The 26078-nt window shown below is 46.1% G+C and overlaps 2 protein-coding genes across 2 annotated transcripts; one reads left to right on the top strand and one right to left on the bottom strand.

The window, feature by feature from the left end:
• Positions 1-267: 267 nt before the first annotated feature.
• Positions 268-21566, bottom strand: GGA3 (golgi associated, gamma adaptin ear containing, ARF binding protein 3). The gene is made up of 17 exons (XM_035342739.1): positions 21337-21566; positions 15977-16061; positions 15192-15267; positions 14589-14687; positions 13631-13754; positions 12570-12673; positions 11972-12052; positions 10602-10739; positions 9126-9207; positions 8562-8678; positions 7309-7578; positions 6383-6450; positions 5656-5978; positions 4906-5171; positions 4577-4746; positions 3720-3830; positions 268-2639 (listed from the first exon to the last, which is right to left on the bottom strand). Exons 1-17 carry the CDS (start codon positions 21374-21376, stop codon positions 2529-2531), a joined length of 2265 nt encoding a protein of 754 aa, XP_035198630.1. The 5' UTR covers positions 21377-21566; the 3' UTR covers positions 268-2528.
• Positions 21567-21697: 131 nt separating this feature from the next.
• MRPS7 (mitochondrial ribosomal protein S7) lies at positions 21698-25918 on the top strand. Its single transcript, XM_035342743.1, has 5 exons — positions 21698-21877; positions 22630-22821; positions 23129-23192; positions 24059-24226; positions 25100-25918. The coding sequence occupies exons 1-5, from the start codon at positions 21822-21824 to the stop codon at positions 25319-25321; spliced, it is 702 nt and encodes a 233-aa protein (XP_035198634.1). The 5' UTR covers positions 21698-21821; the 3' UTR covers positions 25322-25918.
• The last annotated feature ends 160 nt before the right edge of the window (positions 25919-26078 follow it).

Raw genomic sequence — 26078 nt, 5'->3', positions numbered from 1 at the left:
ACATCACAGTTGCTTGTTCCATTGGTCTGGCGGTCCTTGCCTTGTAAAGTAAACCTCATTACCTTTGTCTTTTCAGTTGCTTTGCTGCTAATACCCAGAACTGAAATTGAGCCTACCTTTTAACTCACTGGCCTTTTAGAAAACAGCAACTTCTGCCTTTTTGGTTAGTTTGGACGGTTTTCAGATGATGGGCTGAGTTTTAGGATTTCCAGAACCAGCATTAGACTCCACAAGCAGTCATTAGTGAGAGCTACCCACAGACCAAAGTAGGGAAAACAATTTATTTAACATGCAGCAGGACAAATGCATTTGAGATGTATTTACAGTAACGGCTGTTCGGTATGAAGCAGGAACCTCAACCTACAGACAAGGAACATTCATAGTTTAATTTCCAAAGCTTGTAACGATGCATTTCCACGCAGCAAGACTATGGCATCTTTCCATTTGGCTTTACAGCACAGGCAATGCACTGCCGTTAACACTGAGAACAAAGCCATTCTGCAGAAAGCACTTGTGCTCTTCTGACCTCCTCAAAGTCACAGTGAGATTCACGTGTAGGCATCTAAGCAGTGAAACCTGCTTCCTCAGGACACACTACAGCACCTGGGCAGATTTAAGTGACCTAAACACTATCCCTATTCCTACTGTATCTAAAGTGCTGGCAAGAACTTGTCTGAGGCAGAAAGAATTCTTTGTCCCCCATCCTAGTCCAGTTCAAATTTGCTGCTTTCTTTAACAATCTCAGAGATGTAACCATCCTTGCCTGCCTTCTCTGTCAGGGAGCTGACAAGGCTGTGGTCCTCGTGAGCTTCAGACCAGGAATTTACAGCAAGATCCTTGGCCAAGCTTTGATTCTTCCTTCTACAACTGCCTGGTGCCTCTGATTAAGGCCTCGGGCCTTTGAATATGCTGAGTTTTTCACGTCTAATGATTTTTACTTCTTATCACAGTAAAGAAAATATAAATAACTCCAAGCTGTATTTGCAATAATGGGTTTTACAGCCTCCATTAATTCCAGCAGCACTTTCTCTGGAGCTTTCTTCCTACAACAGCAGGGATCTCCTCCTGTATACACATTTTCTCAGCACTTTAGGTGACTGCTCCCATTCATAGTTTAAGAGTGGATGTTCAACAGCACTGCTGGAAATGCTGAGCTTAGTGTCTAAGGACCTGCCCTGTGCTTTTGTCAATGGATGTTTAAAAAAATAAAAAATAAAACAACGTTCATCTAAAACAGTCTGTCTCAAAGCTAGTTGAGGCACTACTCGAGACTGGAAAGTGAAGAGGAGGAAGGGACTGCTGGAATCAAGTTTTGCTAATTTAAACCTAGTTTGTGTGACTGTACCTGGAGGGCTCAGCTCCTCCGCCCCATTAGAACACTAACGTCCGGTAAAACTGCTTTCCACCTTGTGGAGATGATTGCACTTAGCCACTTCATAGAGGGAACAAATAAAACAGGGCGTTAAGCCCAGCACATGCACCATCACAACCCAGTGGAACCTTTCCTTTCACTGTCTGCTTGGTTCTGTTCAGCCATCCTAGAGCTCTACTGTTTACATCTTGTGTTTCACCGTACTCCTCTCAGTACAACCTCCTAATACTGCCTGCACGAGGGGACCTGAGGGGCACCTCCCCTTACCCCTGGATTCAGTCACTGCACCTGGTTAGTGGCTGTAAGGACACTTCTGCACACCAGGTGCTGTCCTCCACCAGTACTGACAACCGCTTCCCAGCCCCGTTGGGCGTACCTCCTTACCACACATCTCCTTTTCCCCACGCTATGGAATGCAATGAAGGCAGAAAAATAACCAGTGTAGCCATTTGCATACAGAACAGCCCCAGCTGCCCAAAATGGATACAAGAGGGAGGCAGCCGGCGCTATAAAATAAATACCTTAACTAAAGGTACAGCATTGTCGCACAACACAGAGCTAGGGCCTGCTTACATCGACTGTCGGGAACGAAGCAGAGAAGGGGGAGGAAGGGAGCTAAGTGCCATTTCAGTGTAAAAAAGAAGCGTTCCCTAACGGAGCCAGCATTATTGCTTAACATGCTTAGCGGGTTCAGTCTGGCACTGAGGCGGTAGAAGTCCAAGGGAGGGCACGTGTAAGGGCTCTGCACTGAGAAAGCTCAAGGCGGCATCATTACCCCACCAGCCTGCAGGTATCTCTGGACAGCAGTACAGGAACACGCCAACTAAATCCCCTTCTGTCGACAGGTCTCCCCTCAAAATACAGTAACTTCAAGTTTAATAGAGTGGAAGATAGAACCAGATTCACCCAGAGGCCAAGATAAAAGCAACCAGCACTGGCTGCCGTTCAGTTCATGCTTGGCATAAATGTCCCAGGACCCCTTCAGCGTGGGGTAAAACATTCTGGACTAAAGCTACAAGCAGAGTGGTCAGGACATGTAAACAAAGCTGAACATCACCAGTGGATAGCATGTGTGTCCCTCCCCACGTCACATTCATTCCAGTCCTGCGGGATCCTTTCCTGGTCCTGTCACAGAGTCTCTGGCAGTGTCCTAAGGTCATAGATTCCCCCACTGCTCTACTGGGGGAAACTGATCCACTTCGCCAACCTCTGTGCTGGGCTGGTCTCCCAGGGTGAAGGACAGTCTGTACCTCAGCCTCACCTTCTCCTGCAGGAAAGACAAAAAAACAAGAGCAACGTGAGAATAGCCTCAGTTGCTCCTGAGCAAAACATTTCACCGTTACAGCTCTGAGATCACACCAGTTGTGCTGTGCATAGCAGGGAGAAGAGGGCCAAGGTATGTTCATGGCATATTTCAGCCACTTAGCAAACCTGAGTTATTTACTTTACAATTTTTAAAACACAAAAGTTGTATTGATTAGCATGAAACAGTAGGAGAAAAGATCAAATTATCTGCACTAATAGTTTGATGTACGTGTAGCCAGCACTCATCACTCAGCTGCTCTCCAGTGAGCCTGAAGAATGCTGCTGGAGTAGTGCACATCATGTGGAAGAAAATAAAACAGTTCCTGCTCTGCAAAATTCCCAGTAAGCAGTGATCAGCGGTGGAAAAAGTCTTTCAATGAGGGGATCTCTGTGTGCTTCACAAAGCTCAAGTTTCAACAATACACCAAAACCCCTCTGATGCTTACCCTTTTGGATCTCGTAGCTTTCAGCTGATACCTTAAGGACATTTTTGCTGTAATTCTCAACAGTAACATCTGGATTTGTCAAACAATTAGGAACTACTCCAGTGCATGGCTTTGAACTTTATGGAGCAGGTTACTTAAATGACTAACTCTAGCAAGGGCTTCCACAGCTATTCAGGTGCTCCTAGCACAATGAGCAGGAAGGGAAGTGTTAACGTTGTTTCACTGGTCACAGGTACCTCTCATAACATGCCAAAGGGAAGGAACGTGATCTGACGGTAATTAGTCTGTTTGTTCAGTTCTGTCAGGCTGTATATAGCCTCAACACAGCAGAAGTATTTCTACAGCACCAGCTAATTTCACATCACGCTAATTATCACCAAAGCAGGGCACTTCCAGCACACAAGGGAGGTAAGAGAAGCTCCTGACACAGCTCTGATTGTTCCCATTTGAAGCTGACCCTTATGTGACTGTTGCCCTTTTGCTGAGAGAAATTTGCTCATAGGTTTGGTCCAAACTCCCTGAAGAATTCAGCTTACATCAGATTTGGCTGAAAAGGACAGGACAAATCCCACTCCATTACAGTCTGCCCCTCTCACCTTCATAGGATTTGCCAGAAGCATGACTTGGGTGATGGCACCAGGTGGCTGGATGGGATTGAATGGAGACAGCTCTGTGCCAGAAGGTGGTTGTAACTTCACTTTCATGGACTGCAAACAAGCAAACAAACGTAAGTGGAACCTCAGGGAGTACCTCCTACCGTGGGGAGGATGGAAGATGTATGTGCAGGCTGGGGAGATAACAGACATCCAAGCTGAAGGAAATCCATCCACATGTGAGAATGAGGAGACAGGAGCCAGCCCACTTGCACAATATGATAGGAGCAGGAAGACCAACAGATCAGTCCCAACAAGTCAGCCCAGAGTAAAAGCACTGGTCAGGTGAACACCAACAGCACCTTCCTACCCGAGTGCTCTTATGTCAGAGGTTTTAATGCAAGCATTTTCATGACAGGCAGATCATAGCTGCTTGGGGCAGTTTTCAAAACATGAACCAGCCATCCGGAACTAGGTAGGGGCAGTAAGAACAAGAATGGAATGTATTTTCCAATTTAAGATGTCTTTAAGAAATTCTGATTCCCAAGGACCTCAGGGATGGCTCTATCCACGTAACAGTCCTGGCATTATGCTATCTGAGCCATCTTCGTGGCCAGACACAGCTGGATTGATTTTAGAAAAAAAAAGAAAAAAAGAAAATACAGACTGCCTGCAGTTTTTAATCTTATCCTATTTAGTGTTTTCTGCCTCTGACAACCACCTTTGTGTTCTGGAAAAGGCAGAGCACTGCCTACAGAAAGACAGAACCAGGTTGCTGCATCCAAGTCCCTGAGTTCAGACTCAGGCCTTCCCAAAAGCGCAGATTCACTCAGCTGTGAGTCCAAACCACACGTCCCTACCTTCGGAACAGCAGCCTGCAGCACTATGTTCTTCACAGGAAGCGGTGCCGTGTTCAGCATCGAGACTACCACAACCAGCACATCCGACCGTCCTGGTGGGCAATCCCTGGCGAAGTGCAAGAGGATTCGGAAGCCGTTCTTGTCATAGGCCGTCACTGGGAGGGCGCTGCCTGCCACAGAGAGAGGAGAGGAATGCAGGTGTGTGCTGCAGAAGACAATCTGATGCTTGGTTGGGATCTCTCATCCCCGATCTCCACTTCATGATCTTAGTCAGAAAGCTCTGCTTTTAAAAAATGTTCAGAGAATGGTGAAAAACGTGAAGTACTTACTAGGTTTAATGGATTCCAAGGGAACGTGGACGTTGGCCAAAGAAATTTCAGGTGCTTTCATGGGACTGCCTTGCTGCTGGAACGATGCTGGCTGGAAGAGAGGGCTCCCTGAGCCAGCAGTGCAGCTGCTTGGGAAAGGAATTGGAGGGGCTCCCGGGGCAGTGACGGGCAGCCCTGCAGGTGCTATTAACGGAGAAGAGGTGACAGGGGCTGACAAAGTAACCCCAGGGAACACTGAGGGAGTTGCCATGCCTTGGGTGGCAGTCCTAGAAGACAAAAAACATGGGAAAATTAAGCTGAAAGTGAAGCAGGCATTTCACCACGAACCCAGAGCTAACAGCAAATCACAGGGACAAAACAGGGGCCTGGAGCCAGTTTAGAGTCTGTGACTCAGTAAGGTCCCCTGTAAGAAGCAGGCCTACAAAGAAAGTGGTGTTGGTAGGATTAAGCATCACTAAGTCCAGGTGAAAGCAGAGCCTCACCTTGGCAAAGGTGGGCAAGGCTAAGATGACCAAAGGCCTTTTTACCTTAGCAGCTTAACTTTACGCTGCAGACTTAAATCGGTAGTGCAGCTGTTCTCTACCTGGTAGTGTCTGCCTTCCCCTGCTGAAGGTTGGACTCCAGTATTAGTTGGCAAAGATCCCAGTCACACATTTCTACCAAAGTAGAGAGTTGAATGTCTGTCAAGCTTGCAGCAAGCTTGGTTTTCTAACCACAGAGACAAAGGAAAGTCCAAAAACTTTTACTTACCCTTTAGCTTCTTCAAGAAGTTGTCCTAACGCATCTATCTTATGTGACATATTGCTCCCCACAGGTGAGCTGAAGTACCCAGGAGCAGCTGGAACAGTCTTGGGAGGCCCCACAGGTGCAGCTGGTCCAGCAGAGAATGCAAATGGTGTGGAGATTGGTGCAGGGATGCTGGAAGCAGTCTGAGAGGCTGTGAAAGCAGAAGGCAGCGGCACTGACGTTCCACATGTGGTCTGGGATGTGTGATGGAGAAGAGGGTTCCCTGCAGGGTTGCAAGCAACAGTCACCATCTTCGGATTAAAGAAATCCAGGTCCAATTGGTCATTCTGCAAGAGAGGACAAGTACATGCTCTAACTCGCTGCTGTCCCCTACTGTAGAGGTGGCACTGTTACAGAGGGAGAGAGATTTACCGCAAAAACAGGTGGTGGGTGGCAAGCAGCAAAGTCTGTGGCCTATGTCAGGGCTACATCTCATCTGTAATTTAAGCAAAGGAAGTGCTAACATCACGGGGGACAGATTGGAAACTGAGACAGCCACACTCGGGGATATTTACTCTGTTCAGACACAGCTATCCCAGATCTTGGGACCAAGCCAGACTTCCCTTCCGGAACAGCAGCCCCTCTGCTTGTATGTGTGATCATTTTTCTCCAAGGTGACGAAGTGTATCCTGAGACCTCCCACACTAGCAAGCCCTCCCTCCCTTCCCCTGAGAAATTCCCTCCTTTGTACCTCAAACATGCTCCACTGGTTGTTTTCTGATGTGTCCTTCACTGCTGCAGGGGCTGGGTCATTCAGGCCTAAAAGGAAAAATAACAAATAGGTTACTGGAGTGGAAAATGAGTTAGGTGTCATCACTTGGAAGTTGTTTCAGTACCAAACTGCTTGATTCAGCTCGGCCAGAGACCAAAAGTCTAATGAAAGACTGAAATGGGTTGCAAGTTTGTGATGATTAAAAGTGACCAACAGCACCAGCAGCCAACACCCTGCACACAGCCCCCCTAATCCATCCTGATTTTGATTTATGGCATGTCCTGCTATTCAGATCTGGGCTTCACAGGCAGGAATTCTGCAGGTTCCTACCAAGCAGTCCCTCTAGGGCACCTTGCTCTTTAGCAGAGCCATGAGGTCAGCAGTGAAATCAGCACCAATGTCTATGCACCCACAGACATCAGACTGTAATCACACCCAACGGTTATTTCATTTGCTGCCTACTCTGGGAACACCTCAGTTTAATACTGATTCATGGATCAGTTCTCATGTTCAGGATGATTCAAGGGAGTGTCTCAGAAATCCTCTGGACTTCCCTAGAAATAACAGATCTAAAGACATGCAGGATTGACCAGAATCACAGCAAGGAAAGATATATGAATATAAATATTTTGGGAATAACACAGGTTACTGTTCCCAGCTGCACCTTCTGAATCACCAACCTCTCTCAACCATCCCTCAAACTCTACCAAGATCCAGGACAGCCCTAAGGACTCACTAAGTAACCTACTGGATGAGCCAAGAGCAGGAAGAATCTGGTGTGGCCAAAATCAAAGGCACCTCAGGCTCCTGCTAGCCAGCCCTCACACTCACGCTGAAGGAAATAAGGGGACTTTTAAAACCAAGGACTGAGTAACCCTTTTTTGGGCCCCTCAGTGTCTTCTTACCTAAGCACAGAAGCTCCTCATCCAGCAAGGAAAGGGAGTTGGCAGTACTGCTCTGCTGAGCAGGTGCAGCTTCCACTTGGCTCAAGGAGCTGCTCCGCAACTGCGCAAACGTCTGTGGAGGAGGTGGGAGGATGGGGATTTCTGCTGGGGCTGGGGCTGCCGGGGGGGCTGGCGTCAGCGTGGTGGGCGGCATTGGAGGTGGCGGCGTGCCGGAGATGTCCAATCCAGCAAGGTCAATGAGGGTGTTGAGGTTACTCGTGGAGTTACTCCCTGCAGCAGACAGAAGAGCACTACTAGGAAAGAAGGCAAAAGGCTCAGAGCAAGCACATCATACGGAAGAAATCAGTGAGATGGTTTAGGTAACACAGGTCCCCCCTTCGTCATGGCTTACTGCTCTTTATCAATAAAGGGGAAAGCCCACATGCTGTCCAGCTAACCATTTGCTGCCCACAAGTAATCAATCCAGATACTCAGGAAATTTCTATCCGAAAAGCAACACCTGCTCCAGGCCCTGCTCTTTCCCCAGCACTTCTTGTAGCATAACCTGTAGTCTTTTCAAGATCTTTTGAGCTTAGATAAGACTCTGGGAGATCCTCCAGAACTATAAGGCTACCAGAAACCTGGAGTCAAGGAAAATATACGCAGCCTGGATCTAGAATTCCCTTCATATTTAGGACAGTCTTGTTGCAATAGGATGCTGTCAGACATTATGCATTTCTTCTATTGCTTTTCATGCGGAAATGTTCAAGTAACTCCCAAGTGGCAATCCTGCCACACACAACAAGTCCACTTTATATTTCAGTTTTACCTTTGAAATCCCTGGACAACTGGCCTAAATTCACAAATGGAACTGCTGGCAAAACCAGGATAGGACCCCTGGCCTGGCTCCTACCCTCCCACTCTTGTCCTTTTGATAAAGTTGTCCTCTTCTTGCATGTCACCATTAAGAGGTAGGATAAATGTGGAGACAAATGTATGAGAACTACCAGGCACACAAACCGTTCAGATGCAGGTTTGCTACTGATATCATCATTCATTACAAGCAACCAGCAATGGAGAATGCAAAACTTCAGCACTGTTGCCCACGACGATAATTGCTTATCCACTGCTTTAGAGCTGCCTTGTCCCCCTCTTATTCACAAAGTCTTGGCCAAAGGAACCATCAATAGCCTACTTTATCACAATAGGAAACCCCGTCTGGAAGACAAAACTGTAGGATTCAAAATTAAACAGCTGGCTTCCCAGGAACTTACCTTCCACTGCTGACGTCACAGGGAGATCCACTTCACCATTGATCACTTGCCCCTCTATTATTTTTTTATAGGAATTTATCACACGGGATAAGTTGTCACTGGCCTGCAGAATATCCCCTATATGAGAGGGACAAAAACAAACTCCAAGACTTTAGTCACTAATGCTGAGAGTACTCAGTTAACAGCTAAATAATTAGTAGCAAAAAACACAATTATTTATCCATGAGTTCTGTTAATCTGTCTGCCATGCTTCTCTAAGCAAGACAATGACCTTTCTAGGTCCAAATACATTACAGTTATGATGAAAATGACTCCAAAGCTTTGTTCTCCACAGTAACTCCCTTCCCCTTCCCCAGCAGCAGCTGTTCTCCCCCAGCCTCTCCCGATAATGACAAGTCCTTGCATGAACATAAATGATAAGCACAAAGAGCAAGGAACTTGTCTTTTCACTCAACGCAAAGCGCATCCACAGAGACATCTTTACAGCAGCTGATCCCTTGCTGAACCCTTGCATAGTCACAGGTCACAACTGTAGTTAAAAAGGAGAAGTGTAGCTTCTTTTACCCAAGCTGCTGTCATTATCCTCTGTCTCACTGGCTAGCTTGAACAGCGTCCGTCTTTTGGTTTCACACCTTTCGTAGAGCTCCTGGAAAGAGAGATTAGGACAAGAGGTCTTATCAGCCAGGAGCCACTGTCAGCAATACCCGTCAGCACAATGACTGCCCAGGCATTCTATGGAAAGCCCAGAACAGAGAAGCCAGCTTCCCTTGAGCTGGACAGGCTAGCGTAGCAGGACAGCCAAGATCCCCCGTCCCTGTCCTATTAACAGAACTGTGAAGTGTTACACCACTGTGAGAGTCCAAGCAGTCTGCGTTTTCAACATAACACCTCTCAGTCCTCTCTCACATCATCACTTTCAGCCCATTCTAGTCCAAATGGGATCTTTGTTCCTTGTGTTACAGTTGTCCCTCAAAGCACAAGAAAGAGCAGAATTTTGCAGCCTCTACTCAGTCTGCAACCACGCAGAAGAAGGGTGGCAAGAAGGAAATGTTTCACAGAAATAAACCATTTTTTAAGCTTCAAACCATTGTTTCACAACCTTGTTCTTAAACAAAAGTATAATTTTAAATTTTAAAATTAGATAAAGTGCAACTCTTCAAGGCCCTGCACCTATCCAACTGCCCTCAAGCAACTGACTACAGCAGTTGCAAAGAAGCTGACTTTATCTCAACAGAAAGGGGACTGAGGGTGGCCTTTGTTTGAGATAAACAGCTATCAACAGTTAAAACAGATCAACTAGCGGCGTAAATATTTCTCCCCAGCTCATTTGAAGAATGTTTGTGGCTCCCTGAATTAGACGGACCAGCATGGGGGGTTGAATATGTGGCTCGGCCCAACAAACAAGCCCAAACATTTGTGTTTGTACAATGATTTCAGTACACTGCTCTATCATTTTCCTAAATGGAAAACCTGTGCAACTTCAAATATCTTTCAATAGATTTTGTTCTGATATCAAACATTTCATGCTCCATGTCTGGAATATCCAAAAGAACCTAATTCAGTACTGGACACTGACCCCCTGGCGTCTGTTTTAATTTCCATCTTCCTGATGTTTCCCCCTATCCTGTAATGCCAGCTACAGGGGAGGACGTATTTTCTGCCCCAACCAGACTTTGGTTTATCCATCCACAGTGCTGTGAGGGACAATTACTATCCGCAACCAGCGTGCCCTAATGGTATCAAGAATTAGAAATGGCAGCTTCTCAATTCTACTACACTGCATCTTTGGAGAACAGCTGTACCTGACTTCAAAAATGTGCAAAAGAGGTATTATCCACTATCCCTGTAAGGCACTGAGTCCTTTGGTGAAAGGTATTAAAAACATGATTATTTTCTTGCCTGCTGTTTCCAATGACAGCTCTTCTTTCTTGGCAGTGCTCTCCATTTTATTGCACTATAATTCTTGCAAAACTCAATGAAATCTGAACAAGAACAAAGGACTGACTGCAGTATTTCTGGGAAGCAGCAGCTCAGACCCACCTTCATGAGCTCTCTGTCTGCCTCTGATGACTCGTCTTTGCTGTAATGAACCAACATCTCATTCAGCAGCTTTACATTGTTATTTACTTCTTCCAGTGTGTGCATGCGCTTTGTTACTTTTTGAATCCGAGCCTCATCCTTCAGGGTGTAAACAGAGACAGGAAAAGTGAGTTTTCCTGTAAAGGTCCACAGTATCAGAACAGAAGGTAACATTTGAAAATCATGTAAAATCATGTAAAATGATGTCTATTTAAGGTTGAGCTAAAAATAAAAAAGATACACAAAAACACCACCACCCCACTCTCCATTCATGTGAAGCTTTGTTTATTTGATCATCTTTTCACTACCATTCTGAAACACTAGAAAAATCTTTATTTCCAAAGAGTCTCATTAAATAGATTTTAATTTATAATGATATCACTAAAAATAGAAGTGTTGAAAACACTGTGCTCCCAAAAGTCCCTTTTTGACCTTTCCAGGTTATTTTGTTTTGGCGTGAGAGTTTGTTGTGGTTGTTCCTTGTTGACATTTTATGAAAAAATACATGTTTGAAACAAAATCTTTACTAGAAACAACCAGCACACTCTGGTAGAAAATGTCCACCCATCTCTGATTTGGGATTCCAACTAAAGATGGAGGAGTCTCTGCCCTGGGGACAGGAGAAGCTTGAATGGAAACATTTTGGAAACCTGTACGTCCTTTTCCACCTAGGAGCTATACTTTTTTTGCCAGAATCACAGTGAGTCATTTCCTGGACTCCAGGGTTTCTAATGCCTGCCATGGGTGGATGCATCACAGCTCTATGGACAGGAAGGTGCTTCCATGAGGCCTGCTTGTGAGAAGACCCAGTCTGATGACTCAGTCCTCCATAACCAGGGGCAGTACAGAAATGCTCCCACCAAATCCTGATGTGAAAAAGCATCTCAAGCAACAAGAACGCAGTTAATTTCAACACAGCATTCAATCCTTGCCCCTTCTTGCCCTGTCTCATCAGGGACATCAACTGCAGACGTTTCTGTGATACAAATACCTCCCAGTTGTGAGATGGAGTCAGAATTACCAACACATTCATTTCACGCAGCCCTGCTAAGTCATCAGACAGCATCCTTTTATGCCACTGATCACCTGGACTAGACACAAGTTAGTTGTCTTATAAGTTTTAAGAGACCAGGAAGAGGTTGGTCATTGCTGATGGTCAGTCTCATTCAGTCCCCACAGTTTAGCTAAGGGATATACTAACACAATGCTCCTGAAGCCTGAAGAACCAAGGTCCTGCCATACACAAGCTCTCTGCCAATGTGGGGTTAAATTGCTTGAAACCTGCAAAGCAGACCACTGACTGGGACTAATCACCTACAGGAAGTTCTTACCTCTTTTACCATGGATTTTATAAGCTTGTTTGCCTCTTGTAAATCATCTGGGTTTTTGCTTTTCAGCAGTTTGGCCAGAAGCTGTAAGACAAGATGACAATATTCAGAAAACAAAAACTCTCGTGCAAATGGAAGCAGCAAGAAAAAATTAATGGAACAGTTCAGGGAAAAACATATATAGACCACTATTACAAAGTCAGAGAGCATTTATGGGTTTATTGTTTCACATGAGTTGCTACATTCTTGCTTCTACACAGGACCTGTACTGTCATATTGCAGAGACTTGACACTGGGCAGTTATTCCTCCTGTACATGATTTTTGGCAACATACGTGAAACGTTTTCTGCCTTCTAGTATTACAGCAGGATGGCACTTTAACAACAAATAACTACATAATCATAACACAGACAAGTCTTTGCTTGGATTTCAGGTTAGGTACGTAGACAAAGGAGTCATATTTAAACCAATGAGTTCTTTGAAAGAACAGATCACTTCCCCAGAAATAAAAGCTGAATTAGTGTAATTTCCTCCCTTATTCCAAACGTGCATTAAGCAATTACTTTTTAATCAGTAATTATGATAAAAGTCTTCACTATACCTTGGATTTCTCCTCATCATCAAACACAGGGTTTTTGGGACGAGGCGGTGGAGAAGGAATCAAGGTTTTGTCCACAGGAATCACAGGATCAAACATAACAATCCCTGAAAGCAGAAGGGAAGCCACATGGATTTGCAGTGCATCCTGTTACTCACATGCTGCTGTCAAAGTGAACGAGCTGCCAATCTGTCCACTGATACTAGCACTCTGCTCCAATACACAATACAGCATTGAAATCACTGAGCACCAAACAAAGAACGTCTTCTTTGATAAAGGACAAAACCCCAGCAACTGTGTTGCCATGTCCATACTGTTCCTCTAAGAGCTCAGGATAACCAGTAGCTCCCTACTATTTGTCTTTCACATTAGCTTCTGAGCCACTACACAAAGTCCCAGACAACCTAGCTTTGTGCAAACTCAAGGGCATGACATTTCTTTCTAAAATGAGCTGAGCAGGAAAGCAGACAGCAATGCAAGATGGGGTGATGAGCAGACTCCTAACCATGAGTGGGGAAACAGCCAAATTTCCTGCTTGTTCCATTGCCAACCCCCTAGATTTGTGCTCTACCCCCAGGAGCTTTCCCAGAACCTTTTTTTTTTTTTTCCCTTTTTGAAACCACATGCTCCTCTACCAAGCTTTTTTCACTTTGCCTACACAAGACACTTGTATCAGTTTAAAGGTACGATTGTAAAGCGATCTGGTCAACAGAACACAAAAAGCTACATGGGTGCTCTTATTTGACTTTAAATTGTCCTTAAATCATTTAGAACTAATTCCAGACAAAAATCATCGAGATCAAGCCCTACAAACTAAAACCAAAAGCATTTGCAAGGTATTCACTAATCTAGTTTTAAAAAAATAAAAATAACAATAAAAGACCAACCCAACCCAGCCCCCAGTATAACAACTAGCTTTCCCAAAGATTCAGGGAATTTCTCCCTTGTTCCATCTCCTCTCAGTTTGCCTTGACTCCATCTAATTAGAAATTGTATGTTTTGTGATGCTCTGGCTTACAAGCACAGGCCGAAGGGAATGTGTGAAGGAGCAGCTGACTTCTTACCTTGTCGTTTCAGCATGTAGTAGGCATCCTTGATTTTGGATTCTTCTGGCAGTGCCACTGTCCAGCTATAAAGCAATTCAATCACTTTGGTCTTCACTTTTTCCGAGACCCGATCTCCCAGGTACTAAAAATGTGAAAAAGATGGAAATTCTCCTCATTCTTTATTTCTTTTTAAGAATAAAGCCCAAACACATAGAACGGGAGTTCAGTGAGATACATTAAGAGGTGTATAATCCCAGATCTAAGGTGCCATGCTAAGAGGAAAAAAGTGCTCCAATATATCTGAATTAACAGCAAAGGCTTTGTGACCATCTTCAGCAAAAGAAAGAGCAGATACTCTGTTAGTTTCAAAGTGTTGCTATTTAAAAATCATAGCAATACAGATACCACCCCCCCGCAGTGTCTTATAGGAAAGAATCTTGGCATACTTCACTGTATTAATCGTGTCTTGGGGTGCTTCTATCTATTTTTCACCACATTAAGCTGATCATGGATATTGAGGGACTTGCCCAGGCACTCTTTACAAGTCAGCAGCAAAGTGAGGATTACAACTCTATGGTGTATTGACATATCTCATGATCTAATTTCTGTATCACATCTCTCCTCCAGTGATGTTGGCATGTCCCTCTACCAATCCCATCCCAAGCAAAACAAAACTAACAACAACAACAACAACAAAAACCAACTAAGCACCGCTTCACCATTTTAAAGTGGTGGCTTAAAATCCCTTGTGTTACATGAAGCACTTAACAGTACGAGGGCTATATATCAACGGTAAATAAGCAGAACATACTGAGAAAAACAGCAAGAAGAGCACACAAAAAAGTTAGTTAATGAATGTTCTTAGAATGTGCGCTAATAAATGCAATGAGACGGACAGAGCACTGGAAACATTCTGGATGTTGCCTTCACCTTATGGAAGCCAGAGTAAATAGAGTAGTAAGGCTCAGGGACTGACCTTTGGAGACACAACCTTAATTAACTCATTCAAAAAGCGAAACTTTCCTACTTCATTATGAAATCTTCTCCCACAATTCTTCATACAAGCTTCCAGCACCTGCATTCAAGTAACAGAAACAGGAGCTGAAACAAACACCAAAACCCTGCAATAACAGCTTAGATGTGTCTGACTTACAGGGGAGCTGAAGGACCCATGTCAGTGAGACACAGATTCCTGCTCTGGGACAGAGGCACAAATCCCTTGTCTTTAGGAGTGATGCACCAAGACAGGCTGCTCTCCCACTCCCAGCAGGGTATGTATGGGTCATTCACCTCCCTGTCAGGGCTCACAACAATAAACACAAGTCTTACCCTTGGATAACAAATGAAAGCAGCTGAAACAGAGTTATTTCCAACTGCTCTGTTGCTAATGCACAATCTGGACACTTCGGTTAGGCAACCGTGCTCCCTCTCCCTGTCCACGCCCTCCCAGCAGGGAATTCAGCCCCAGAACTTGCCCCAGCTAACCCAATAACACACGCTGTGCTCCTCTTTATACTCTGCATGGAGAATGTCAAATGATATATAGCTGGATTTAAGAGAAGGGTCAAGGACTACCTACTGTCAAGGCTTGGACTGCCTCCCATTCCTGCGGTGACTGGATCTTGTGAGCCAGGAGTCTCACAGCTATCTGTGGCCTGAAACAAAGCAGGTGCCCATTACAATGCAGGGGAACATATTGAGGGATTTTCAGGCTTTCAGGAATTCTACTGTTTAGAAGAGACCTTTCACATGATTAAAAGAAATTAGTACTTTTCATGTTTTCATCAGTGTACAGAGACTAACAAATCTTCAAGGTATCTTTGTAAGCCTGGCTGTTTGCATGTATAAAAGGAAGTAGGGCTGGTCTGAGCCAGCAATTCCAGATTCCTCCTTGGGATGGGCTAAACAACTCCCAGTACAGTCCCCAGCCCAGGAAATCACATCACTTCTCATGAATTAGTTTCCTTTTTCCAGAAGAAAACACTTCTTCCTTAGCTCACAGGAATGCTGTGACCAGGGGGTTTGTACAGATTTTATGTGAAGGCCCATCAAGCACTAAGAGTTTTAACCCTGTTTTGCAGGCCAAAAAACAGGATGAGTTTGGCTGGATGAGAACCCTGCAGCTGCATAGGTTGACACGAGGCAGATTCAGGATTCATGTTTTCCTAGTACTCAGTCTGTGTATAAACCTTCCCTTCACAGAAGGGAAACCAAACTTCACGGCACCTTGTTTCATTTGCAGCCAGATCTTCCTTGTGATATCAATGTACGTAAGAAAAAAAAATTGAAACTTTGATGATCAAATGACATATTTTAAACCGCGCACATTCATTTACTAAGTCTAACGTGGTTTGGGACACCTACCCCTCAAGCTCTTTGTTGATCTGGTCACAGAATCCAATGATGTATTCCCAGTCTTCTTGCCTGTTAGATGGGTTAGTGGCTTTATCTTTGGCAAGAGAAAGAAAATATGTTACCAAATCAGCAAAAAGAAACAGTATAAAAAGTCATACATTTCCTAGAGAAAGGCGTTTGACATCCATCGCCAACTACAAAAAAAAAAGTTGAGACATGCTGTGTCTGGTCAGGGGAAAGGGTGTTTCCAAGTTGATGGATCCAAGTATCCAGCAAGAATCCCAGCTTTCCAAAAAGCAGATGCCAAATGTCAAGTACTCAGAAACATGCTTTTTCCATACTGTAAATGAAAGTACAAGATAAAGTATTTGAGCTTATTCTGCTTCCCTCTACCTGAAATGCTCTTTCTATTTGGCTATAACAATAAACTCCTTAAAAGCTAAACCCTCCAATTTTCTACGTAGGAAATTCTTTTTGTATTCCCTGGGAGTTTTGTTGAAGAACTGCAAGATCAGATGTTTAGTAGAAGTCATTTAGCATTGACACTTGTTTTTAGAGTGTCAGGTGATTTGTTGGATGCCTTTTCATTTCTCCTGGGAACTATGAACTGAAATTTATTATTACACACCGAGTTCTTCTTGCAAGTAATAAACACCACAGCCTGTACGTGAGTAAGGATTCAAATCCTGCATGCTCAAACAGAGACTGATGCTCCACTGACTGGACTACACCAAGCTCCTGATGGATCCTCCCTCAGACACCGGGATCTCACTTATTACACGACTGCAGAATCCTGAGGCTATCAACATCTCTTTTTGTTATGAAAGTATCTTCACGCATTTTACTTCACTCTGATGGAGCACTGAATTTACAGCAGACAAGGTTCCTACTTTAATTTTCCAGCTGACATGACTGGACATGAAGATTTCTTTCTTGTAAAGGAAGCAACAATGCACTGCAGTTAGCTAGGGTCTGGTGTTTAAGAAGCATTCCTCAAGATTTTGAATGGAAATAGACATAGAAAAGAATGTATTGGTTAGGCAGATAATATAGAGCAGGGGACGACGTACAGGGGAAAAAAAAAGCACACATGCCTGTACTTTAATCATACAGGAAAGCATAACTAAGTAACGCATGCAACATTACAAAGCATCACTTTTTGTCACCATTAAAACATATCCTTTTACCCTTCCACGGGCAAATAAAAACAACTGTCAGCTACCTAGGCTCAAACCTCACTTTCACAGCGCACCTTAGTCCTGCTCCTGCAGCAGTCCTACAAGGTCTGCTCATGTTTCCCTCCTCACAAAAGAACAGTGGTAAAGCAACTTTGCAAATTCTTCCATGGATTGCACCTGTAAAATACTCTGCGCTGGTCAATCTGCTGCTGACCTGCACGGGACCCTCGATAAGTCAAAGAAGGCAGCCAGGGAAGCCTAACTGTGGGATCACATCTCACTGTGCCAGCTCAGCTACCAAGCTACTTTTTGAGCTTGAGAGGTTCAAGAATGGCTTACTTTAAAATGCAGCTGCTACAGAGCCAAGGAACTGCTCAGAACATGAGGCACTTAAACCTTATTGCCACGCTCACAGCTGCTGAACGCCCTGGAAGCATCATGAAAACGTGGACGTACAACAATCTACAGCCTTTTCATGCAAGTCAAATGGCATCGGGTATGGTTTGGTGCTCCAAAGTACCTCTGCTGCTCTGCAGGCCTAGATGAAAGAAATACAGTTCCTGGCTGGAGTTAATGGAATTTATTTGATAAATACAGGAAGAGCACAAACAGGGAAGGACACGCAACTAAATGAACTCTTTGTTGGTGGCACATCCTGAGATCAGGGAAGAGATCTGGTACAAATGGGAAAATGTAACCATCAGTTCCTTGCCGACGTTAGAGATATTTGGAACAGCTTTAAAATTAAAGATTTATTGGAATGACACTGGATTATTTCTCACACTCATATTGGATTCAGATTCCTCTAACTTCTTGCACCAAAAGCTCTCACATAAAGATAGTAAATCCTCAGGAAAGGGACATTACTGAAGGGAGGTTATGTTCCACACGAAGAAACTCCCTATATTGAACACTCATAAAATCTCCACGTGAAGCCCTATTTCATAAGTTAATGTTCTTGATCAGAAGCTTTGCCCTGGTTCTGCAGATTGACAGTTTTTCACGACAGCACACTGGTTTGTACAGATACCTTAACCGACCTGCTTACTGATCTCAGTACAAGCCATGGTAACACAGCATCCCAGACAAGCTAGTTTACCTGGCTTACCCTTTTCAGCATCTCCCCACATGAAGCTGCATCATGCTATGAAGACGTAACCTAAAATCCTCTATTTTTATGCAGAAAACTTAAAACGTAGGCAGGAAGCTACTGCTGCCTTATAAATGGGGTTCAACCCTTCCACGAAAGGACTAGTTCCAGGAAGAAGAGTTTAGTGCTATGGAATATTAAATCCTTGGCTTCTCTGTTGAAATTACCAAAATAAGTCCATTTGGTACCGGTTATGAAGTTTGATTTTGTGGAGACGCTTGTTCTTGAGGCCCCATCCTGAAAATCCCATTTCACAGTGGCACCCAAGTAAACCTGAATCAGCAATCTGGAAACCAGTCTCTGCACTAGCCCAGTCCTGTCAGCATCTCTGCTGAGTCCTAAGCGCAGCATTGTCTGAAAGTTGCTTCATACTTGATGTAAGCATCAGAGCCATTCAGCATTTATTTGCTCTGCTAAACCCTGAAATGCTAATGAGTCAATATTCAGGTGCATGTGAAACAAAAGTGCTTATTTTCTGTATAGAGCAACAACTCTGGAATACAGAGAGTATTAACTGGCTGGTAATGAACACTCATTTTGCCGAGTTTACTTCTCTATAGAGATAAGATAAAGGCCATCCCAGCAAAGTGTTTCTCCCGATCAGACCTAGCACATGAATTGGGGATGCACCGTCCAAGCACATCGGAGTCCAACATTCAGATTCTGTCAGAGAAGATGAGCAGAATGCTAACCCATGGTGATACAAGAGGGGAAAAAAAGGACAATCATCATACTTTAGCTGCCTCCATCTGTCACATACCTGGACACTGCCTCAGCCTGACATGAATGCGATGCAATAAGCTCCCTTTTGGAAGCAGCAGAACAGGCAGCACTAAAGTTAAAGGATCCAGCTGCGTATGTACACCTGACACTATCTTCTAACCTCCTCTTCTATTTCAATTAACAGCAGCAGAAGAGCCTGCAGACTGGGAGAGAATAGAAGGGATCTTCTCTCACCCCAACTGCCTGAAATGAGGCAGGAGATGAAGATGCTAGATCATGGCAGGCTGAAGTACAGATCCTGCTGCAGTGTTAAGACATGAGGATGATGTTACTTCGTGGGTCTATGACTCCACCTGATGACCAAAAGCTAGGGCAGCCTGGAAGGCTGCATACCACCAGTACAGAAAAACCACTGGCAAGGAATTTCTCATCTTCCTGTGACTGGGAGGTTGGCTGCACTGCTGAGTTCTGGCCCTTCACTTCAGTAGGGGGCACGGCAGGTGCACACCCTCAAGGTTAGCGTTAGACACAGCACTTTTTTTTTTTGATAGTTACAAGAAAAATAACCTCAGGAGGCCAGGCGAAAGCACTCAGACACACCAGCCTTTGCACTCTGCCTTCCTGGTCTGCACGGCTCCTCTGGTAATTTACGTTTAGTAAGTGAACCACGCTTCCTTACAATGGGAGGAGCTGACAATCACACCAGCACAAACCACCGTAGCAGTGACCAGGCATAAATTTATCATCGTAAACAAGAGCAACGCTCAAGCCTTGAAAAAAAACGTGCACTGCTGTGCTGTCGGGCTCACTGCAACACAGAGCAGGCAACGCTGCTTGCAGCGAGGAAAGCTTTTGTAACGCGGTGCTCTCAGCGACAGAGCATCCTACTGCATGGTCAAGGGAGCTAACTCCTCTCTCAACTTCCACAATTAAAAATAAACAAAAAGCACAAAGCAAAGAGCCAGGAAGCTTTCCAGCCTGCACAGCCTAAAATATCCTTCCTACTCGGTATTTTCACACACATGCTGAATTTGGTGAGTCAGTCCTCCTCAGAGAAAGATTGGAAGGAAGGTATGTGGGTGTTCCTTCATGTGTCTCGCTGGCTACAATTAAACAGAAAGATATTGACAAACTGTGGGAGTTCAGAGGAGGAGCAAGAATTATAAGGGGACAGAAGGGATTGATCTAAAATGAGAAGTGAGAGCTGAAAACACAGTTTAGCCAATAACTCCTGTAACAGATGATGACACCACGTATGCATTTAAATTTTATATAAAAATTCAAGGAAGAACAAGAATTATTTCATCTCATTAATGGAAGTACAGCTCCAAAAGAACAACAGATTTCACATTCTGAAGCTCTGAGGGGAATGACAGGATTCTGCTATTTGCACGGCACCCAACTCGTTAGGAACTTTGCTCACTGCTGTAATCAAACAATCTGTACTAAAAAGAAAGGAACAAAATCCAGGTAATAAATTATCAATCTGCAAGACTGCATCCCAGAGGTGGGAGCAGAAGCCCCTGTATTTAGAATAAATGAGAAAAAATACAGCTCTGATCAATTCCTACAAGTCCCCTCCAGCCCTGGGCCAGACCCCGCAGCGCTGAGGCTCCGCACAGCCGACAGCAAAAAGGCAGGGACAGGAACGCAGCAGGGAGATGCTCAGCAATGGCTGTGAGGTGAACAAGACAATTTTCTTTCTGTCTCTAACATTTGATGTTCTGTAATGCGAAATAATTTTCCTAAACCAATGATTTTTAAATATTCCAGCCTGCAGTCTTCCAGTGGACACCCAAAACTCCTGCAAGCACAGCTAGGCACAGAGAGCAGCTTGCCTGCTTGAAAAACATGGTTGTATAACACAGGAATACCGTTTCTTTAGGAAACTCCTCCAGCCCCGAGCCTCACTGACACCGCTCAGACCATCCACGGAGCTAAGAGAAAGCCAGGCGGGGGAAGGAGAAGGGAAAGAGGCTTTGTGGTCAGAGCAGCGACAGCTTCGGAGGTGCCGAACAACCCTGCCCGACGTTTTAACAATTAAATTGCTGACCACCGGCCCCCAGCGCTGCCGCGCCTACACGGCCACAGCCTCGGGGTCCCCCCGACCCACAGCGAGACCGCGAGCAGGCGAGGGGCAGGGGCCGGGGCGCTCCCCCGCTGCGGCTCCCGGTGGAAGGTGAGGGAAAGCAGGGCAGGGATGGGGCTGAGGGGGCCGAGAGGGGCTGAGGGGACTCGAGGGGACCCCGGGATGTGTGTGAGGGAGCGGGGCCGGGGCTGAGGGGCCGGGCCGGGCGGCGGGCCCCGGCGGTACTCACTCAGCCACGACTCCAGGCTCTCCCCCTCCGCCTCCGCCATGTTGTCGGCCCGGCCCGGCCCGCGGCTCCGCCCCGGCTCCGCGAGAACCGAGCGGGGAGCGGGGCCGGGCCTCGGAGCCTCCCCGGCGGCCTCAGGCTCCTCCTCCCCGGGCCGCCCACGATCGAGCTCCGCCGTCCCGTTCCGCACCCCGCGGATGGGGGTCTCGGTGTCCCGGGAGGGAGAGCGGAGCCCTCCGTGCCCAAGCACCGCACCCCTCACCCGACACCCCCATCCACCGGGGCCAGACCCCCCCCCGAGCCCTCCCCTACCACTCCCCCGCAGAGCCAGCCCTCGGGGCACCCCTGGGGGACAGGCAATAGGTTTTATTTTATGGAGGACGGCACTTCATAGGGGTTTCATTCGTTTTCCCGCAGGCGCAGCCGAGCCGTTCCCCCCGCCCCGAGCCCAGCTCCGCCCCGCCGCCGGGTCCTAAGCTCGGCGTAAGATGGCGGCGCCCAGCGCGGCGGGGCTGGGCCGGCGGCTGCGGGCCTGGCTGCCCCGGTAAGAGCGGGAGGGCTCCGTTAGCTGCGGGGTAGGGATAAATGAGCGATAAACGGCCTCCCCCCGGCTGCTTCCTTGCGAGGGCCGGGGTTTGGGGCCGGAGCTGCGGGCGCTGCCGGGCCCTACCAGCGGCTGGCTGTGTTGGAGGAGCGTGGGGTTGTCTTAGGTGCCCTTGCTTTTCTCCAGAACGTGCCCGAAATACAGCCTCCCGCTCCTAAATATTTACATGCATAACTATTTTAAGGTTCTTGTTCCCCTTCTGATAGCACTGGTGTATTTCTTCAAGCCATCCAGACGCAGGGACCTCGCAGCCCTCGCGAGGTTCCTCTCATGGAGTACCAAGGGCAGGGCTGTCCGATGCTGCAGAGCTGCTTTATTTTAGTGAACCTGGGTGGGAGCAAGGCACAGCCACTGCTAGAGAACAGTGCTGGCCTGAGGGGAGCCCTTTGCTTTTGTTACACTTAAGAGTTATTCCAGCGTTCAGCTCAGGAGTTGCCAGTTTAACCTCTGAAGCTGTAGAGTGCGACTCCCTATCGGATTGCTGTCTCTGAGGTGTGGGGATTCTTTTGCAGCAAGTGTGGGCCTTCTTCATTAGTGCCTCTGCTGTAGTGAGCGAAGCAGTGGTGAGGGTAGAGATGCCGCTAAAATCTGACATGCACATCTGAGATGTGTTCACATGACAGTGCAAATCCCCTCTAAGATTTATCGGATATATTGATTTTCAACCCTCCTTCGCATCTTGTTCTTTGCAGGCTGACACAAGTGAGATGGAGTCGCTACAACCCAAGCTTCTTAGAGCCAGAAGTGAACAAGGAATTGTATCGGAAGCCTTGGGATGAGTTGTCAGATGAAGAAAAGGAAAAACAAGAGCTTAGGACTCTTCAACCCATAAAAGCAGCTCCTCCCAGTGTGTCCTGCTCCGTGTTCAGCGACCCTATGATCAGGTCAGAGAAAGCATTGTCTTTTACAGCTAGGTCCAATGGAACCATAACGTTAGGGAGCTGTGCTGTCCTCCTCAGCCTTTACTTGCTGTGGTGCACATTGCTTTCTCTTACATCACAATTTGTTTGGGTTAACCTTTTCCCACAAAGCTTTGTCAATCGACTATTGACTGGTAAGGGTTAGAGATGATTCAAGCAGATCTAGCAGCACCCAGACTTAAGCATGGGAAAATCACAAGTGGGGGACCTTATTTCTGCAGGTGATGAAATGAGAATTTAAATCAGATTGCACTGGACTTTGTGTTTACAGCAAATTCACCAATATGATGATGAAGAATGGAAATAAAGTGCTGGCCAGAAGCCTGATGTCTCAGGTGAGAACTCATGCTTCTTCTAACTAGTATGTTAAAACAATATGGAACAAAAGGCTGGGACGCTAAGCCCACTGGAATTAGGAATTACCAGAATTCAGGTCTTCTGTGCCATCCTAACATGCTTCCCTCTGCATGTACATTATTGTTACCATTTTTTATGTGATCAGGCGTAAACTTTGCACAAGTTTCAACCTCGTTCAGCTCACAGATGAAGTGATGATAGCTTAACAGAGAACTCTCACTTTCCATTCTTCAGGGTCTCTTGGATCTTTTGAACTTTATGTATGCATAAACTGTCTACCCTTAAGAGCATCGTTCTCTCAAAAGATCTTCCTTCTAACTCTCTTCTTGACTTATCTTCTGTGTACCTTTCCAATGAAGTCCCACAAATGTGTCACCTGTATGACACAGTTTTTACCCCTGCACTATCCTACAGTAATGGTGGTCTCATCTGGTGTTGTTCCAGCCCCTGAAATGGGGACACAGATTGTCCAAATATTCCCCAAATTGCCAATTGCTTGTGACACAAAAACACACAGGTTCTTGGGTCTTGAGTTCCAGGCTTTGGAGGAGAGGATGCTTAATGAACACAGACCTACATTTCTTGTCTTCACTTTGTCCCTCCCCTGGTACCTGGCCCAGGTCTGTGCTACTTGCCCTCCTCACCCCAAATGCAATGACTGCAGAGCTGGAAGAGGGTGAAGTAAAACTTGAGTAAGAGAGTCCCTGTCTGGCCTGTTGCCTGTAGGGCTAGAAAACGAGCTGCAGGCTCAAGTGTAAATGGGGTGCTTGCAAAAGTGATCTAACTTCATGGAATGGGATTATCCATCTGCTCTGCATGTCTCCTTTCTTGATTTTGTCCCAAGACTCTAGAGGCCATTAAGAGGAAGCAACTGGAGAAGTACCACAAAGCTCCAGAGGACGAGAAGGAGAAAATCGAATGCAACCCTTACGTCATTTTCCACCAGGCTCTGAAAAACTGCCAGCCCATCATTGGACTCAGCAACATCACGAAAGGTGGCAAAACCTACCAGGTGAGGGGAGGGGGCCTGGGAACACATTTGGTTGGGGGAGAATTAGCTAGGGAAATAAATGCAGTGGTTGCCACCCCTTCAGCTTGCACTTCTCCCTCTCAGAAAGAGCGCGAGTTTATAATCTGGATTAACACAGCACTTAGAAACCCTGTCCAAGATCAGGACCCGAGCCTGTCAGCATGGCAATTCCCTTAGCAGCATGGGGCTCTGCTTCTCTGACTAGGTGAGTAGTAGGGTACACAGCAAACATTTGTCCAAGGAATCAGAGATCACTGATCTCTGATCCTTTTGATCACAGCAAAAGAATCGGCAATCCTGGGGTAGCAGTCCCATCCTCTTTGCTACATCACGTTGAATAGAAGCCCCAAAGCCCTGGGTGGGTCAGTGTAGCAGAAAAGATTAACTAGATACAGTGCAATATTTAAAACAGGAGCAGAACCTGTCTCTAAACATGGGTTCTGCAGCATTTAAGACCTGATGGAGAAATGAAACTCGGTGCCATTTCATCGTCATTTGGTGCAGGGGAATGGTGACTATCTGTCTCTCACTTTTGCTAGAACAAAGCTGCCTGCATCCAATTCCCAGATGGGCCACAAGTCCCCACAAAGGCCCGTGTCTGCATGCAGTACCCAAGACCATTGAGAATTTCTGTTTTGGTAGCAAAGGCCAGTTTCTATGGGCAGACGAGGTGAATTGGCACAGATCACACCAGACCACCAGAGCTAGTTTTACTCCAGGTTGCTGTATGTTGCCGTGGGAATCACAGCAGGGTGTAAATCTATGGAGTCCAGCTGGACCTGTATGACTGCTGGAGAACAGTAGGCTCCTGCCCGCTCGACATGCAGCAACTCTTAGGGTTTTAATCTTTCCCAGGTCCCAGTCCCTCTGAAGGACAACCGGAAACGCTTCCTGGCCATGAAGTGGTTAATCACTGAGTGCCGGGAGAACAAGCACCGGCGCATGCTGATGCCTGAGAAGCTCTCCCAGGAGCTGCTCCTAGCCTTCAACAACGAAGGGCCCATCATCAAGAAGAAGCACGTGCTGCACAAGATGGCAGAGGCCAACCGGGCTTACGCCCACTTCCGCTGGTGGTAGGGACTCTGCGATGAGGACGTGTGTGCTGCACGGCACTGCCACCACCCCAACAGCCTGGGGAACAGAGCCCCTGAGCTGCCTGCCTGAGGGAAGCTGGGGAGAAGAGGGACAGGTGGAAGATCCCTTCTGACAGCTTCTGAGCTCAGCCAGGGGAAGCTTCTCCAATCCCCCCATGGTTTATTTCCTTTGTGCTCGTTTGGATGGGGGGAATGGGGAATTGGAAATAGTTACTGACCCCTGCACAGACATTCTGGCTTTTTTAATCGGTTTCCTGTGAAGATGAGCCCTAGATGCTTTTGTTAGAACAACACTGCAGAATAATCTCTCTATTCCACTTACCTGTTTCCTGGGGACTTTTAAGTCTCTGCTCCTGTGATCAGCAACATTTTTCTCTTTCTAGCTGTATAGCTAGGAAAGAGCAGATCTGGATCATTTTTTTTCCATACCACAGCCAGCCTCAGCACGATTGGTACAAAAGGCAGTAAAATGTTCCTTTTGGTTCTGGTCATCAGCAACATTCTCTGCACAGATCTGGTGGGGGATGTGAACAGGAAAAATAAAGCTGCTCCTTTATGGGAAAGGTTTCTTGATTCCAAACTTTTGTCTCTGTTGTTTGCGTCTCACACTGGTGTTCCAGCTACCCTGGCTGCGTAAACCCTGTCTGTCACCCTACACCAGAGGAGAAAATTAACATCACAGTGTCCCCACTTCAGTCAGGAGCAAGTATTGCAACTATTTTAAGTATTGCTCACAACTG

The sequence above is a fragment of the Oxyura jamaicensis genome, chromosome 18, assembly GCF_011077185.1.
Source record: "Oxyura jamaicensis isolate SHBP4307 breed ruddy duck chromosome 18, BPBGC_Ojam_1.0, whole genome shotgun sequence".
Lineage (NCBI taxonomy): Eukaryota > Metazoa > Chordata > Aves > Anseriformes > Anatidae > Oxyura > Oxyura jamaicensis.
Note: the sequence above shows the minus strand (reverse complement) of the source record. Positions and strands in the feature narration are given on the sequence as shown.